Source organism: Scyliorhinus torazame, chromosome 10 (genome assembly GCF_047496885.1).
Source record: "Scyliorhinus torazame isolate Kashiwa2021f chromosome 10, sScyTor2.1, whole genome shotgun sequence".
Classification (NCBI taxonomy): domain Eukaryota; kingdom Metazoa; phylum Chordata; class Chondrichthyes; order Carcharhiniformes; family Scyliorhinidae; genus Scyliorhinus; species Scyliorhinus torazame.
Window position 1 is genome coordinate 89,687,782 of NC_092716.1, and position 16,708 is coordinate 89,704,489.

The following is a 16,708-nucleotide window of genomic DNA, read 5'->3' on the forward strand; positions in this document are numbered from 1 at the left end:
GAAAGCAGGAGCAGAGTAGATCATTCACGCTTGCTCCACCATTTAATATGGTTATAGCTGATCCTCTATCTCAGCGCCATGCTTCCACGCTCTCCCCATATCCCTTGACATCTTTAGAGTACAGAAATCTTAAATATATTCAATGACTTGGCCTCTACAGCCTTCTGTGATAGAGAATACTACAGGTTCACTACCCCGCCTGCAGCTAGAGGAAACACATTCCTGCATCCAGTCTGTCCAGCCATGTCAGAATTTTATATTCTTAAATTAGATCCCCTCTCAGTCTTCTAAATTCCAGGGAATACATTCTCTCTCTATGGTAAGTATATCCTTTCTGAGATAAGGACACCTAAACTGCACATAATACTCCAGGTGCAGTAAAGGTCCAAGCTAGGCGCTGTCTCCATGCTTGCTTCTACACGCGGCTCTGTCCAACACCACAACGATCCCTAGGTGCAGGTCTTGTGTGCTTTAAATTATTTATTTATTTATTTTTACATTACTGTGTGGGCAGTACTGTACTAAGTCCTATGTTAACCCTTTATATGCCAGACCCTTATACTATAATTACTCTACTGAACCTGACAGTAATTGCGTGGAAATACCAAAGTTGCTGTCAATAATTACAGGCTTCTCCAGATGGGGTGCTGTTGAAGACCACCCCCACCCATCTCCCAGACTTCAATCAATGGAGATGAATTGAATTGATGAGAACTTCCACTTTTATCATGTTAGCCTCACTATAAAAACCCTCGCAAAAGTTACATCGTGGTGAATGGGGTACTAACCATATAATTACTGCTAAACATCCTCACAGGTCTGAAAAGCTAATTTTATATTTTTGAAATGCCAAATTTCTCCATCATGAGACATAAAACATATTTTTAAAATAATTTCTTCAAAAGTTGTTTATATTTATATTCTAGTTTCTATGGTAGTCCAATTCCAATCATTGATTTACTCTCTGAAAACGTAAATCAAAAAGTGAATGATGAAGTGTTTTTAACTTTCTGGATTGCTGTCTCTGAGAATACTTCAGTATGAATGGCTGTTTATCAATCTTGCTGACATCACTGTAGTTGCACTCCTGGAGATCCCCTCAATGAGGCAGCTAATTTAAATTGCCATTGGGAAAGGGGGAAACAGCGCCATAAGAGCGTTAGATTCTTTGAGGTCAGCAGCGAATACCTTTGCATCATTACTGACTGTAAGATCCATTGTCTATATATACACATGCACTTACACATACATGTCACCCCACCAGGCTGATGATGGGAATGTCAGAATTTACCAATGTATTTTGAATGGCGTTGATTGAAATCAGAGTGGTACGTTGCACTAAGTAACCTGCTGTAGGTACTAAAGGGCAAGCAGATGCAGAAAGAGTTAGCAATGTGTAGAGAGACTGTTGCCAATTAGTTTGAGCGAAGTTGGCACACATTTAATTTCTAGGGCAGTTATATCCTTATTTGATAAGAAAATTAAATTGCATCACTCTATTATCTCTCAGCTTCCAGTCTAACTAAATGGAGCATCAATCACACAAATACAGTCACTGCTAAATGTGAATTCAGTGATATAGTGTCACTTCAGAATGCATTAGCAAATCTGAGAAAAAGAGCTTCATTTGTTCTAGATGTTTTAAGAGAGTAAGACATACTTAAGACAGAGAGGACTGAAAATCCTAGACCTAAAGACGGTTTCAGGCACAAATATCTGCCGTGCAGAACAAAATAGCAGTGAGAAATGTACCTCTCTGCAATAACAATTTACACATTTCTTCTTGAGGTTTGAGTACTTATTAAAAAGAAAATCATTCTCCAGCTGTGAGCATCACTGGTAAGGTTAGTCTTGATTGTCCATCCCTATTTGTCCTGAGAAAGTCCTTTTATGAAGCACTGTGTGTAACTGTTTGATGAAACTGGGCAGGTCGGAGGTAACTATGAACTATGTCAATGTGGGACTGGAGTCACATACAGGCCAGATCTGTTTGATCACATTTCCGGCCAACACAGAATTTCAAAAATAGTTAAAGGTATTTGCATCATTATCCATTTGACTAGCTGCTCATGCTTCCTGAACACCCCCTAATTATTGCAAAATGAAAAGGTTTCTGGGCATGAAACAATTTTCCACTTGGTCTACTTGAATTCCTATTTGGATACGTGTGCGCTTGAGCTAAGCTGCTAATGTTCCAGACTAGGTCATGCAGTTAACACTGGGCAGAAATTGTGAGCTCCTGCATACTGGAGGCAGTTATCCCCGAGGGGGGGGGGGGGGGGGGGGGGGGGGGGTGCGCGCGACAAGCCCTTTATCTGAACAAATTATTTTCTCTGGATAATACACAATAAGAAGCGACTGTTAACTGTCAACTGATAAATTCCTGCGTCAATTGTTAGATCTCTGAAAGGAGGAAGTTCCTTTTATTCCTGGTCATTTGCAGCCCATCTCAATGGGACTGAAAATAAACTCCCCCCTCCCCATTTACAATAACAAAGCTGTTCCAGACTTCCAGTGTCAGGTTTATTATGGAGCCTACTATACCCTGAACTACAGTTATTGAGACCCCTACATATGTCCTCGCTGCATATCGAGAAGCGATAGATTTGCGTTAACTATATACAGTCAAAAAACACTATAATGCTCAAGGGTTTGACAGACAGCCCGTTTCCTTGCACTTACCGCTGCTACTTGCTGCTGGATGGCTTGGCTGGCAAACCGTGCCACGTGATTTATTATTGGCGAAAAGTTGGTGGGTCCATAAAATCGAATGTGGGGTAGGCAGGTTGTATATGCCTGCACAATGCCTTCTACACCTACAGCAAGAGGAAACCATGGGATTAGAGCCTAATCCATACCTTTCCTGCCTGCACTCAGTCAGCAAAGGACCTGCACTAGACATGTTCACGTTAACTCACACACATGCAGTTTTAATACAAATTATTTTATATATTTATCCAGTTTAAGTACAGCCCAGTTAAAAGTAGCTTTTGAGGGACACTGTGGTGGTCTTACTAGAGCAGTAATGCAAATACAAAAAATCCCACCGTAAGGGTTTGAGGATTTAAAATTACATTAAGAAAAATCTGCAAATCAGACACTACAGAATAAGTGACCACTTAGCTGTCGGATTGTCCTAAAAACACAACTACTTCAAAAATGTTGTTTAGGGCAGGAAACCCAGCTTCTTGGCTAGTTTGATCTTTCCGTGATTCCAATTGAACACTTAGGTAAATGCCCCATGAGGTGGCCTAGCAAAGCACTCAGTTGTACATTCTAGTGACGCTTCAATAGAGTGATCAATCACCACCTCCTCAGGACTAGCAATGGACAATGAATGTTGGCTATGCCAGTTATGACTGTGCTGCCAGACTGAATTTGAAATCCTGCTTTAACTCGGGGAACTCACGCACATGCCTTGCAGTAATAATGTCATCATTAAAAAATTGTTTGGCAAATGTTTCCTCTCAGGGATGGAACGACTTGTGACTTGCATCATAAGTGTAATGTCTCATTAATTACATTGTTAATGTCTTGTTGATTACAATATTAAGGTTAAGAGAAACAGGTGATGGGTATTAAATGCCTTTGATCATTTATAAATAGGGGGACACTGGGTGAAGTGAGAGGAGAGTTGTGAGAATGAACAAGGCTATAAACTCAATAAAGAAAAGCTGTGTCTTGGTTTTGCCTTCACCAATCAGTTTAGACCCTATTAACAATAAGGATGTCTTATGATGTACTTCAATGCAATTTATATCATCAGTTCATAAGGTTGCAAACCTTCTGTTTCTCAGGGAGGGAATTCTAACTCCACTGTTTTAATTTACACAAGATTCCTCTTCAATGGTTCAATCATAGTCGCTTACTGAAGTATGTTTTGGTTATTTAAAATATAACTTTTTTTTAAATGGTGGAAGCATCCCAGTCTGAGTTTGGACTGGATATAATATTTTGGTGGAAGTGAGATATCTTCACATACTCAGATGTCAGGGTCTATGCAATGTTCATGACAGTGCACAAAATGTTTTTCCAATTTATTTTTATGCATGAGGGGTTAATATCCAATGAAAACTGCAATAATTTATCAAATAATTAGAGGATAGACTATAAACAAACCATGGAATCTCCCACAGTGTGAACAGGGAAGACATTTAAAGAGATATCTCAGAATACACAGAACAGACACATTCTAATGAAATTAAAAAATCCATCATGCTGGCACAAGTGTTCAGCACATTTGAAGGCCAAATGATTGGTCCATCATCTGTGGTTAACTAAAAGACAGTTTCAAACTTTTTTTTAAAAGCATATATTTGCACAAAGACGTGTGGCAGGTCAGAAGATCTGCAGGGGGAGATGTACAGTCAAAATTAGAAGCAACAGCAAGTGAGCTAGGAAGGCATAGAAGTTCTGGACCAGTTACGTCACAAGGGAGTTTGGCAAGATTGGATGGTATTTATTTTAATGCAAGGAGTCTGACGAACAAGACAGATGAGTTGGGGGCACAAATTAAAACATCGGGATATGATGTTATTGCTATCACTGAGAAAAGGCTGAGAGAGAGAGACAGGATTGGAAGCTTAATATTACAAGATATAGAGTCATCAGCGAGTCAGGGAAGAAGGTAAAAGAGGAGGGAGTGTCACAATTTTGATCAGGGAATTAATTACAGCAGTAAGGAAGGATAACATTTTAGTAGGCTCTTCAAATGAAGCCTTATGGATAGAACATAAAAACCAAAAAGGAGCAATCACATTGCTGGGAGTGTTCTTTAGGTCCTGTAACAATCCGAAAGAAATAGAAGAGCAGATGTGTAGGAAAATAACTTCCCCAACATTAACTGGGGTAGTCATAGTGTGAAAGGTTTAGACGTAGCGGAATTCTTGAAATGCATCCAGGGGAACTTCTTAAGCCAGTACATAGAAGATCTTACAAGAGAGGGGGTGGTCCCGGACTTAGCTAACAAAGCCGGCAAGTGGTTGAAGTATCAGTGGGGGAGCATTTTGTAGACAGTGATCATAACGCTGTTACATTCAAGACTGTTATGGAAAAGGACAAGAATGAGCCTGAAATCAATGTTCTAAACTGTGGAAGGCTGATTTTAAGAAGAACAGATATGATTTGGCCAGAATTGACTGGGAGCATAAACCTTTAGGTAAATCTGTGACAGAACAGTGGGATGCATTCAAGAAGGAAATAGGGAGAGTACAAGGCCAACAAGTTTCAATGAAGAAAAAGAGTGGGACCAACAAATCCAGCGAACCCTGGAGATTGAGGGATATACAGCATTGGATAAGGTGAAAAAGAGAGGCTTATGGCAGATATTGAGGGCTCAAAACAGCAGAAGCACTAGAGGCATATGGAATGTGTAAGGGGGAATGTAAAAGGAAATTAGAAGAGCAAAAAAGGGCATGAAAGGATATTGGCAGATAAAATAAAGGAAAATCCCAAGTTGTTTTACAAGTACATTGAGGGTAAAATGATAACTAGGGAACAAGTAGATCATTATGGACCACAATCATAATATGTGTGTGGGGCCAGAGGACATAAGCAGAGTTCTAACTGAATACTTTGTGTCAGCGTTCACTATAGTGAGAGGAACAGTGGGGTATAGAAATCAGGGAGAAGGATTGTAATAAAATTAAGGAAATTAACATAGAGAGAGAGGAGGCTCTGTGTGGTCTGGCATGTTTAAAAGTAGACAAACCTTCAGGGTCAGATGAAATTAATCCCAGGCTGTTGAGTGAGGCAAGGAAGGAAATAACAGGGGCGCTGCCAATAATTTTCAATTCCTCTCTGGCCACAGGAGAGGTGCCGGAGGACTGGAGGATAGCCATTATTCAAGAACGGAGGAAGGGATAAAACATGAAACTACACACCAGTCAGTCTAACCTCAGTGGTGGGGAAACTATTGGAAGCAATTCTGAGAGACAGAATTAATCTGCATTTGGAGAGGCAGGGATTAATCAAGAACAGTCAGCATGGTTTTGTTATGAGGAGGTCGTGTCCGACCAACTTGAGGGGGGGGGGGGGAGACGAGAGAGTGTTTCTGACTGGAAGCCTGTGCCCAGTGGGGTCCCGCAGGGATCTGATTTGGGGCCCTTGCTGTTTGTGGTTTTATAAATGATTTAGACATGAACGTAGAAGGGTTGATCAGTAAGTTTGCAGTTAGTACAAAAATTGGTGGGGTGGTAAATAACATAGAGAACAAGAACATAGAACATACAGTGCAGAAGGAGGCCATTCGGCCCATCGAGTCTGCACTGAATCATTTAAGCCCTCACTTCCACCCTATCCCCATAACCCAATAACCCCATCTAACCTTTTTTGGTCACTAAGGGCAATTTCTCATGGCCAATCCAACTAACCTGCATGTCTTTGACTGTGGGAGGAAACTGGAGCACCCGGAGGAAACCCATGCAGACACGGGGAGAACGTGTAAACTCCGCACAGACAGTGACCCAGTGGGGAATCGAACCTGGGACCCTGGCGCTGTGAAGCCACAGTGCTATCCACTTGTGCTACCGTGCTGCCCAGTGAGGAGGGCTGCCCAGTGAAATAGTGAGGAGGATAGCTTTTGATTACAGGAGGATAAAGACAGGCTGGTCTGATGGGCTGATCAGTGACAAATGGAATTCAATTCGGATGAGTGCGAGATGAAGCACTTGCGCAGGACAAACAAGGCAAAGGAATGCAAGATGAACGGCAGGACCCTGGGAAGCACCGAGTATCAGAGGGACCTAGGTGAGCATGTACACTGGTCTCTTAAGGTAGCAGAGCAGGTGATACAGTTAAGGCATATGGTATACTTGCCTTTATTAGCCGAAGCATAGAGTTTAAGAACAGGGAGGTTATACTGGAACTGTATAAAACGTTCGGCCACAGCTAGAGTATTGTGTGCAGTTCTGGAATCCACATTACAGAATGGATGTGAAAGCACTTGAAAGGGTGCAGAGGAGATTTACCAGGATGTTGCCTGGGCTGGAGAGTTTTGCTGTAAAGAGAGATTGGAGACTGGCATTGTTTTCTTGGAGCAGAGGAGACTTGGTTTGAGCTGTACAGAATTATGAGGGGCACAGATGGAGTAGACAGGAAGAAACTTTTCCCCTAGGTCGAAGGATCAATAACCCAGAGGGCAGTGGGAGTCTGGAACTCACTGCCTGAAAGGGTGGTGGAGGCAGAGAAACTCATGACATTTTAGAAGCATTTAGATGTGCACTTGCGATGCCAATGCATACAAGGCTATGGGCCTAGAGCTGGAAAATGGGATTAGAATAGTTAGGTAGTTCTTTTTGACTGGCGCAGACACAATGCATGAGATAAAGCTACCTATGAATATAAGAGTGAACAGCAAGAATTTCTACACACATTTAAATTTTTAAAAATTAACAAAGTGAGCATTGCTCTTATGGAAAGTGCATCTGGGAAATTGTTCATAAAAAGTAGGGTTATTGCGGATGAATTAAACAGGCATTTTGTACCTGTTTTCACAATAGAGGACACAAATAACAGCCTAGAAATAGCTGTAAATCTGGAAATGGAAGGGAGGGACAAATTCCGGAAAATTATCATCACCTGGGAAGTGATAGTGAGCAAATTGTTGGATCTGAGGCTGATAAATCAGATTGTTGATGCATTGGTTTTAATTTTCCAAAAGCCCCCAGATTCAGGGAAGATTCCATTAGATTGGAAGATAGCAAATGTAACTCCTTTTAAAAAAAGGGATGGAGATAGAAAGCAGGAAACTACAGGTCGGTTAGCTTAACATCTAAAATAATCGAAGCCATTATTAAACATGTTGTAGCAGGGCACTTGGAAAAATTCAAAGCAATCAGGCAGAGTCAACATGGTTTTGTGAAAGGCAAAACATTTTAAACCAATTTATTGGAGTTCTTTGAAGGAGTCACATGTGCTGTGGATAAAGGGGAACCGGTGGATATCTTGTACTGAGATTTCCAGAAGGCAGTTGACAAAGTGCCACATCAAAGGTTATTCTGGAAAATAAAAGCTCATGGTGTAGGGGGTACCATATTGGCATGGATTGAAGATAGCTAAGCTAAGAAGCAATAGATTTGGCATAAATGGGTCTTTTTCTGGTTGGCAGGTTGTGACGAGTGGTATGCCACAGTGATCAGTGCTGGGGCCTCAACTTTTTACAATTTATTTTAATGACTTGGATGAAGAGATTGAAGATGGGTTGCTAAATTTGTTGACGACACAAAGATAGGTAGAACAGTGAATTGTGAAAAAGACGTAAGGAGGTTACATAGGTTAATAAGTGGGCAAAAAAATGGCAAATGGAGTATAATGTGGGCAAATGTGTAATTGTTCATTTTGTCTGGAAGAATAAAAAGACTCATCATCTAAATGATGAGAGCTTGCAGAGCTCTGAGGTTCAGAGGGATCTGGGTGTCCTGGTGCATGAAAGCTTGTATACACGTACAGCACATAATTAGGCAAGCTAATAGAATGTTCTCATTTATTGTGAGAAGAATTGATTGTGAAAGGAGGGAGGTTATGCTTCAGTTGTACAGGGCATTGGTGAGACCACACCTGGAGTATTGTGTACAATTTTGGTATCCTTATTTAAGGAAAGATGTAAATGCGTTAGAAGCAGTTCAGAGAAGGTTTATTAGACTGATACCAGGAATGGGCAGGTTGTCTTATGGGGAACGGTTGGAGGTTAGTTTTGTATCCACTTGAGTTTAGAAGAGCACAAGGCGACTTGATCGAAAACTTTAAGATTATGAAGAAAATTGTCAGAATGGAGGTGGTGAGAATGTTTCCTCTTAAAATCATAGAGTGGAGTCTCCCATCCGCCAGCCACGTTAACTTGGGCAGCGTGCCCTCGCCGGCAGTGGGATTCTCTGTTCCCGCCACCTGCCAATGGGATTTCCCATTGTGGCCACCCAACACCGTCGGGGAACCCATGGGCATGGGTGCACTGCCAGCGCAACAGAGAATCCTGCTGGCGGAGAATTCAGCCCACAGATTTTCAAATTTTGTCGGAGAATCTGGAACTAGCGGTCACTATTTAAAAATAAGGGGTTGCTTGTTTAAGATAGATGAAAATATACTTCTCTCAGAGAGTCTTGAGTCTCTGGGACTCTCTTCCTCAAAAGGCAGTGGAAGCAGAATCTTTGAATATTTTTAAGGCAGAGCTAGATAGATTCTTGATTAACCAGGGGTGAAAACCTAGCTGAGGTTAGGCAGGAATGTGGGTTTGAGGCTATAATCAGATCAGCTATGATCTTATTGACCGGTGGAGCAAGCTTGAGGAGCCGAGTGATCTACTCGTGCTCCTAATTTGTATAATTGTATGAAAGGATTAAGCATTTCTCACAGAATCATAGCACACCTATAGCAGGAAATACCACTCGGTTTTTGTTGATCGCAGCTACTGATGAAGCAGATGGCGCTACAGAACCTAAAGAAATTGTCAAATCCGTGACAGTTCAATGGAGCAACACATTCCTGAGTCATAGTACCAATCCCCAACTACCATAAGAATACCCTCTTGTTAAGTGCATCTTTGATGTGTATAGCTCAAAGTGTTCAGAATAAGTTTAAAAAATGCAATTGTTGTTTTTCCTCCAAGTTCAGAGTTACGGAAAACAAAACATTTCTTATTAGGAATTGGAAGATGGAAATGGAACTAGAAGGGGAAGGGGCACAGAACTTGAAACATTTAATTGATGAAAACTGAAGAAATGTTTCCTCTTCCACTTTAAATCTTTTTTTAGGCTTTAGGCACTAGACCTGCAAGACTGTTTCCTTGCTTGCAAGACCAGTTGGCAATGTGTTTCTAGGTTTCTGCTGATGCTACTTTGAATACCAGGAGCAGTTCCAAAGTGGGCAGGTATGGCTCACTTAGGCAAGCCGAGAAAGATTAGGAACTCACTGTGTTGGCGAGGTTGCACATGTTGGTAAGCCTGGACTCTGCTTCCAGTTAACATTGTGACCATTGTAGAGGCCGTGTTTAGGGTCAATGTTTCATATCTTCAAACTATGCACGAAACACTTGAGCAGCAGTAATATGAACAACTTTCTAAAGTGGGAGCAGTTTGCCAAGATTATTAAAGCTGATTATTCGATAGAAATTGTAGCAATTGCACAGGCATTCTCTTTGTACATCTAAGTCAGATGATACCAGGTAACATTTCACCAGAGCAATGCACTCAGAGAATAACATGAGCTGTAACCAGCACAATTGTGGGGACTTAAGTAAGCTGTGTCATTGTACTGATTACTGGTCATTACCTAGAGCTGGATAAATACAAACACAACTACCAGAAAAGGACACAAAACACAAGGATGTCTGACTCCCAGATTCATAGTGAGTGGAGGCAGATGGAAAGAGTTAAAGGAACTTTCACCAGAATTCGCTACTAACCTGTACAAAAGGGGTTTGTAGGATTGAAGTTAATGGCAAATTCATGGGACACCTGGGAATACAAAAGCAATGAAACACATTATGTCAATGCTTTCCTGAGAGCTAATAATAAATACAACAGCTTAATTTTGTTCTTTCTGGACTGTTTTATTGCTTTGTTCACATCTCCACCTGCTTATCTTTGTACTTCTTTTCCTCCGCCCCATTAACTATCCTCTTCGCAACAAAGGTTGTCAACTGCTCCATGGTAAACATTAATACAGCTCTGTGACTCATTCCTTGGATTTGTTTACATATGAGAGAGCCTGGTCCAGAACACCTTCCCCAAAATTAGAATCAAATACACAGATATGAATCTATCCCCTCTTCTCAATCTTTCCTGAAATCTTCTGAGAACCATGCCCATTACTGACAGGAAAGTCAATCTTCAGCTTAATGTGTTAAAATAGTGAAAATCAGGATGGAAGCAGTTGAGGGAGCATACACCAACTCTGAAGACAGCAAGGTACAATTTATATCATCAGGTTTGATGCTTTTTTATGGAGATGTTCTGGAGTTGGGCTCAATTTGCAAGCGTGCAGAGCACACACCAATGATCGCATTTCAATTTGTCAGTGAGAGTGAAATTTGGTGCACCCGTCATTGGTGCTCTTCAATATGACAAAGAAAGGAAGAGGACATCCATTCGATGGGCAAAGGTCAAAAGAATGTCACAAATCAATTGCAAGAAGTTCGAATTCCAGAATCTTATAATGCATGTTCTTTAAAGTACAGATGCAAATGTAATTTCTCTAAAATCTGCTGAATGTTTGACATTTGAAACTGCAGCAATTCTTTATCAACGATTCAGCTGCTAAAATAACCAGCCAGGTGGATGGAATCACAATCACACAGTGCAGAAGTGGCCCTTCGGCCCATCGAGTCTGCACCCACACGTGAAAAACATCTGACCTACACACGTAATCCCAATTACCAGCACCTGGCCCATAGCCTTGAATGTTGTGACGTGCCAAGAGCTCATCCAGCTATTTTTTGAAGGATGAGAGGCAACCCACCACTACCACCCTCCCAAACGGTGCATTCCAGACCGTCAACACCCTCTGGGTAAAAAAGGTTTTCTTCACATACCCCTCTGAACCTCATACCTCTCACCTTGAACATGTGTCCTCTCGTGACTGACCCTTCATAGAATCATAGAACTTACAGTGCAGAAGGACGCCATTAGGCCCATCGAGTCTGCACCCACTCTTGGAAAGAGCACTTTCAACTAAGGGGAACAGCTGCTCCCTATCCATGCCCATGCCCCTCATAATCTTGTACACCTTGATCAGGTTGCCCCTCAGTCTTCTTTGCTCCAACGAAAACAGCCCAAACCTAACCAACCTCTCTTCATGTTCCATCCCAGGCCACATCCTGGTGAATCGCCTCTGCACCCCTTCTAGTCCAATCACGTCCCTTCTATAATGTGCCAACCAGAACTGCACACAGTACTCCAGCAGTGGCCTCACCAAAGTTCTATATAACTCCATCATGACCTCTCCGCTTTTGTAATCTATGCCTCGATTGAAAGCAAATGTCCCATATGCCTTTTCACCACCCTATTAACCTGTCCTTCCACCTTCAGAGATCTATTGATAAACATGCCAAGGCCCCTTTGTTCCTCAGAACTTCCTAGTATCGTGCCATTCATTGAATACTTCCTTGTCAAATTACTTCTTTTAAAGTGTATCACCTCACACTTTTCAGGGTTAAATTCCATCTGCCACTTATCTGTTCATTTGACCATCCCATCTATATCTTCCTGTAATCCAAAACATTCAATCACCCAGCCAATCTTTGTGTGATCCGCAAACTTGCTGATCCTACCCCCACGTAATTATTTGTGTTGTTTCTATAAATCACGAATAATAAGGGACCCTGTGATATACCACTGGACACTGGCTTCCAGTCACTAAAGCAGCCATCTGTCATCACCCTCTGTCTCCTACAGCTAAGCTAATTTTGGTCCACCTTATAAAATTATCATGTATCCCATGTGCATTTGTCTTCTTTATAAGTCTCCCCTGTGGGATCTTCTCAAAGGCTTTGCTGAAATCCATATAAACTACATCAAATGCACCACCCTTTTCTACATAACTGGTCACCTCCTCAAAAAGTTAAATCAAATTTGTTAGGCGTGACCTCCCTCTGACAAAGCCATTTTGACTATTCCTGATCAAACCTTGCCTCTTCAAGTGGAGACAGATTCTCTCCTTCAGAATTTTCCCCAATAGTTTTCCTGCCACTGATGTGAGACTCATTGGTCTGTAGTTCCCAGCTTATCTCTATAATCCTTCTTAAATAGTGGGGCTACATTAGTTGTTCTCTAGTCCTATGGCATCTCCCACATGGCCAGAGAGGAATTTAAAAATTGGTCAGAGTCCCTGCAATCTCCTTTCTCACCCCCCACAGCATCCTTGGACACAATTCATCCGGCCCTGGAGATTTGTCCACGTTTAATTCTGCCAACACCTCCAATACCCTTTCACTCCCTCTATCAATTTGCTCAAGATACTCACAGTCTCTCTCCCTGAGTTCCATACCTACATCCTCATTCTCTTGGGTGAAGACGGATGTAAAGTATTCTTTCAATACCCTACCAATGTCCCCTGGCTCCACCCACAGGTTGCCCTCTTGGTCCCTAATGGGTCCTACTCTTTCCCTAGTTATCCTCTTCACATTAATATACTTCTTGAATATCTTGGGATTTCCCCAATTTTTACCCGTCAGAGCTTTCTCATATCCCCTCTTTGCTCTCCTTAATTTATAAATTATATTTTATTCTAAACATAGTCAACATGATAACACAGTCTTAACATCCAACAGGGTATTGTCATGTGAGAGTACCTTTAAGAAATGGGTGTTTATAAAGGGTGTGTATATAAATATCTGTACTGAGAATATCTTTAAGAAATGGGTGTTTATTACTGCAGTGCTGACAGAGAGTGGGTGGAGCTGGGCTGTCTGTCAGCTTTTTACTTTCAGCTTTTTACTTTTGTTTTAGGCTGTTTGCTGCAGGGTGTGTTTTAGTTTCGTTTTCAGAGCTGGATAGCTGCAGTCACAGCCAGAAGGTATATGAATCTCTCGCTGTAATCTAAAGACTGTAAATCGATCCTGGTGATTTCAAACTAATACCAGTAATGACTTTAACCTGATGTGCTTCTGGTAAAAGGTGTTTTAAGTCTTATGGATGTTAAAAGGAAAGCTTAAAGGATTACTTAGTGTTTTAGTCTTTGGGAGTTGTATTTGAATTAATGGTTGCTAAGATGTTCACTGTATGTTTTAAAAAGGTTAACTTGAGTTCATAGAATAAACACTGTTTTGCTTTAAAAAAATACTTTTCCATTTCTGCTGTACCATACCTGTAGAGTGGGCCGTGTGCTCCCCATACCACAATCTATTAAAAGTTGTGGGTCAGGTGAACTCCATGATACACTTTGGGGTTCTCTAAACTCTGGCCCATAACAGTATATAGTTTCCCCCATTTATTCCCTCCTCTCCGCTCCTCAAATATAGTCATGAATGGCTTCCACTGTACCTCAAAGCCCTCCTCTGAACCCCCAAGGCAAATTTGTTTTTCTCCAACCTAAGAAACTCGCACAAGTCTCCCAGACCCGGGGGCGTGGCCGATTTCCAATTCAAAAGCATCCGTTGCCGGGTAATTAGAGAGGCAAAGGCCACAACATTGTCCCCCTTCCCCTCCAGCAGCTCCAGCACCTCCGACACCCCAAAGATTGCCACCATAGGGTCTGGCTTCATCTCAACCCCTACAATCCTTGATAGGTTTCTGAACACCGCTTCCCAAATGTTCTCCAACTCCACGCATTCCAGAACATATGGGCATGGTTTGCCAGCCCCCTCCCACACATCCCGCACCCATCCGCTACCCTGGGAAAAAAAACACTCATCCGGGCCTGAGTCACTTGGGCCTTGTGCATCACCTTAAATTGTATGATACTCATCCTTGCGCAGAAAGAGTTTGAGTTCACTCAGCGTATTAATTCACACCAAAGCTCCCATCTTATCTCTCCCCAACTCCTCCTCCCATTTCTGCTTGATCCTTTTCACTAAGGCCCTGCCCTGCTTTCCCAACCACTCATATATATCCTCAATCCTACTATTGCCCACCTCATCCGGAAGCAACATTTTCTCCAAAAGCATATACTCCTGTATCTGAGGGACCGAAGGCAGCTCCTTGCATGCAAAGTCACGTACCTGCCAATATCTAAATTCACTCCCCCTTCATAGCTTGAACCTCTCCTGCAGTTCCCCTAACTCAGCAAACATCCCCTCAGCAAACATGTCCCTGACTCATACAAACCCCTCCGCCCTCCATCTCCTATACATCCCATCCAACCACCACCTCCCATGTAAGCCTGATTCCCACACAGTGGAGTCATCGGCGGCATGTGATCCAGTTTAAAGTGTCTCCTCAGCTGGTTCCAAATTTTTATAGACAACTCCACCACCGGAATCCCCGTATACGTTCTCGGTGTGAACGGCAGCACAGCTGTCACCAGAGCCCTCAGGCTCGTACCCTTGCAGGATTCCTCCCCTAACCTGATCCCATCCGCCACACCCCCATTCATCGTCTCGCCTTCTCCACACTCGCTGCTCGATAGTAATCCAACAAATTCGGGAGCGCCAGCCACCCTTCCCGCCTCTGACTTTGCAACAAAGACCTCCTCACCCTCGGCCCACACAACTTACGAGGTTACCGTATCTATCCTCCGAAAAAGGTCCTTGGGGAGGAAAATCGGGAGGGACTGAAACACAAACAGGAATCTTGGCAGTGTGTTCATCTTCACCACCTGCACCTCCTCGCCAATGTCAGGTGCAGCATATCCCACCTTTTAAGGTCCCCCTTAACCTCCTCCACCAACCCATCAAGTTTCACCTAATTTTAAAAAAATATTCTTTATTGTCACAAGTGGGCTTACATTAACAGTGCAATGAAGTTACTGTGAAAAGCCCCGAGTCGCCACACACCGCCACCTGTTCGGGTGCACAGAGGGAGAATTCAGAATGTCCAAATTACCTAACAGCAAGTCTTTCGGGACTAGTGGGAGGAAACTGGAGCACCCGGAGGAAACCCACACAGACACGGGGAGAACGTGAGGACTCTGCACACAGACAGTGACCCAAGCGGGAATCGAACCTGGGACCCTGGCGCTGTGAAGCAGCAGTGCTAACCACTGTGCTACCATGCCGTACACTGGACCCGCTGTCTTGCCACCTCAAATGGCAGAAGCCCCAGGTTTCCCCCCACCTTCTTTGCTCTCTTGATTGCTTTCTTAAGCTCCATCGTGCACTTCCTGTATTCCACTAATGCCTCTGCTGATTTGCTCCCCTTGTACCTGCTAAAAGCCTCCCTTTTCTTTCTCATCGTATCCTGAATATTTCTGGTCATCCATGGTTCTCTGGGCTTGTTACTCCTTCCTGTCACACTAGAGGGAACATGTTGGGCGTTTGCCCTCTCCATTTCCTTTTTGAACACTCATCCCCATTGCTCTTCCCACAAAAAGCAGTTCCCAGATCCTGCATTATTTTACTAATTTACTAAAATCTGCACCCCACCCCCCTGCAAACCAAAACTTTTTTGCAACTTATCTATTTCTTTGTTCATAACAAGCTTAAATTGTACCAATTGTGGTCACTACCACTAAAATGCTCCCCCACCATCACCTCAACGACCTGTCCATCGTTATTCCCCAGAATAAGGTCCTTATTAGACCCGCTACATGTTGACCTAAAAGTGCTCCAGTATACATTTTAAGAAATCCACTCCATTGAAGTTCTTAACACTATGACTATCCCAATTATTGTTGGGAAAGTTGAAATCACCTAATACAATTACCCTATTGTCATTATTTTTGCACACCTATGTGAAATTGTGCACATATTTGCTCCTCAATTTCCTGCTGACTATCTGGGGGTCTATAATCAACACCTATCAACTATTATTCTCAAGCTCTACCCACAAAGATTCCTTTGATGCCCCTTCCAGGACATTGGGCGCGATTTGAGGGGAAAAAGAGAACGGTTTTCAACGTGCTTAGCGGTGTTTCCCCGACGCTTACAGTGCTGAGAACGACCCCACTATTAAACAGGACTCTGCTTCTTTTTTGGACCTCGATGAGGCATGCCCCGCCGATGCCCTGCTGAGGCCACACTTAGACTCATTTCCTGCACTGACGAGCTCAGCTCGCCAGTGCAGGAAGAGATCGGGGTGCCATTTTTAAATGCCAGCCTCTGGACCTCCCAACACCTCAA

The 16,708-nt window shown here is 42.7% G+C and overlaps 1 protein-coding gene across 5 annotated transcripts in view; it reads right to left on the reverse strand.

Annotated features, from left to right (window-relative positions):
• Window positions 1–16,708, reverse strand: part of cpne2 (copine II) — a 464,844-nt gene that overhangs the window by 112,573 nt on the left and 335,563 nt on the right. For all 5 annotated transcript variants that reach the window (XM_072518405.1, XM_072518404.1, XM_072518408.1 and 2 more), the window contains 2 exons: window positions 10,397–10,448; window positions 2,683–2,816 (listed from right to left, as the gene is read on the reverse strand). In XM_072518405.1, coding sequence (XP_072374506.1) covers window positions 2,683–2,816; window positions 10,397–10,448 — 186 coding nt within the window. The remainder of the gene's footprint in view (window positions 1–2,682; window positions 2,817–10,396; window positions 10,449–16,708) is intronic.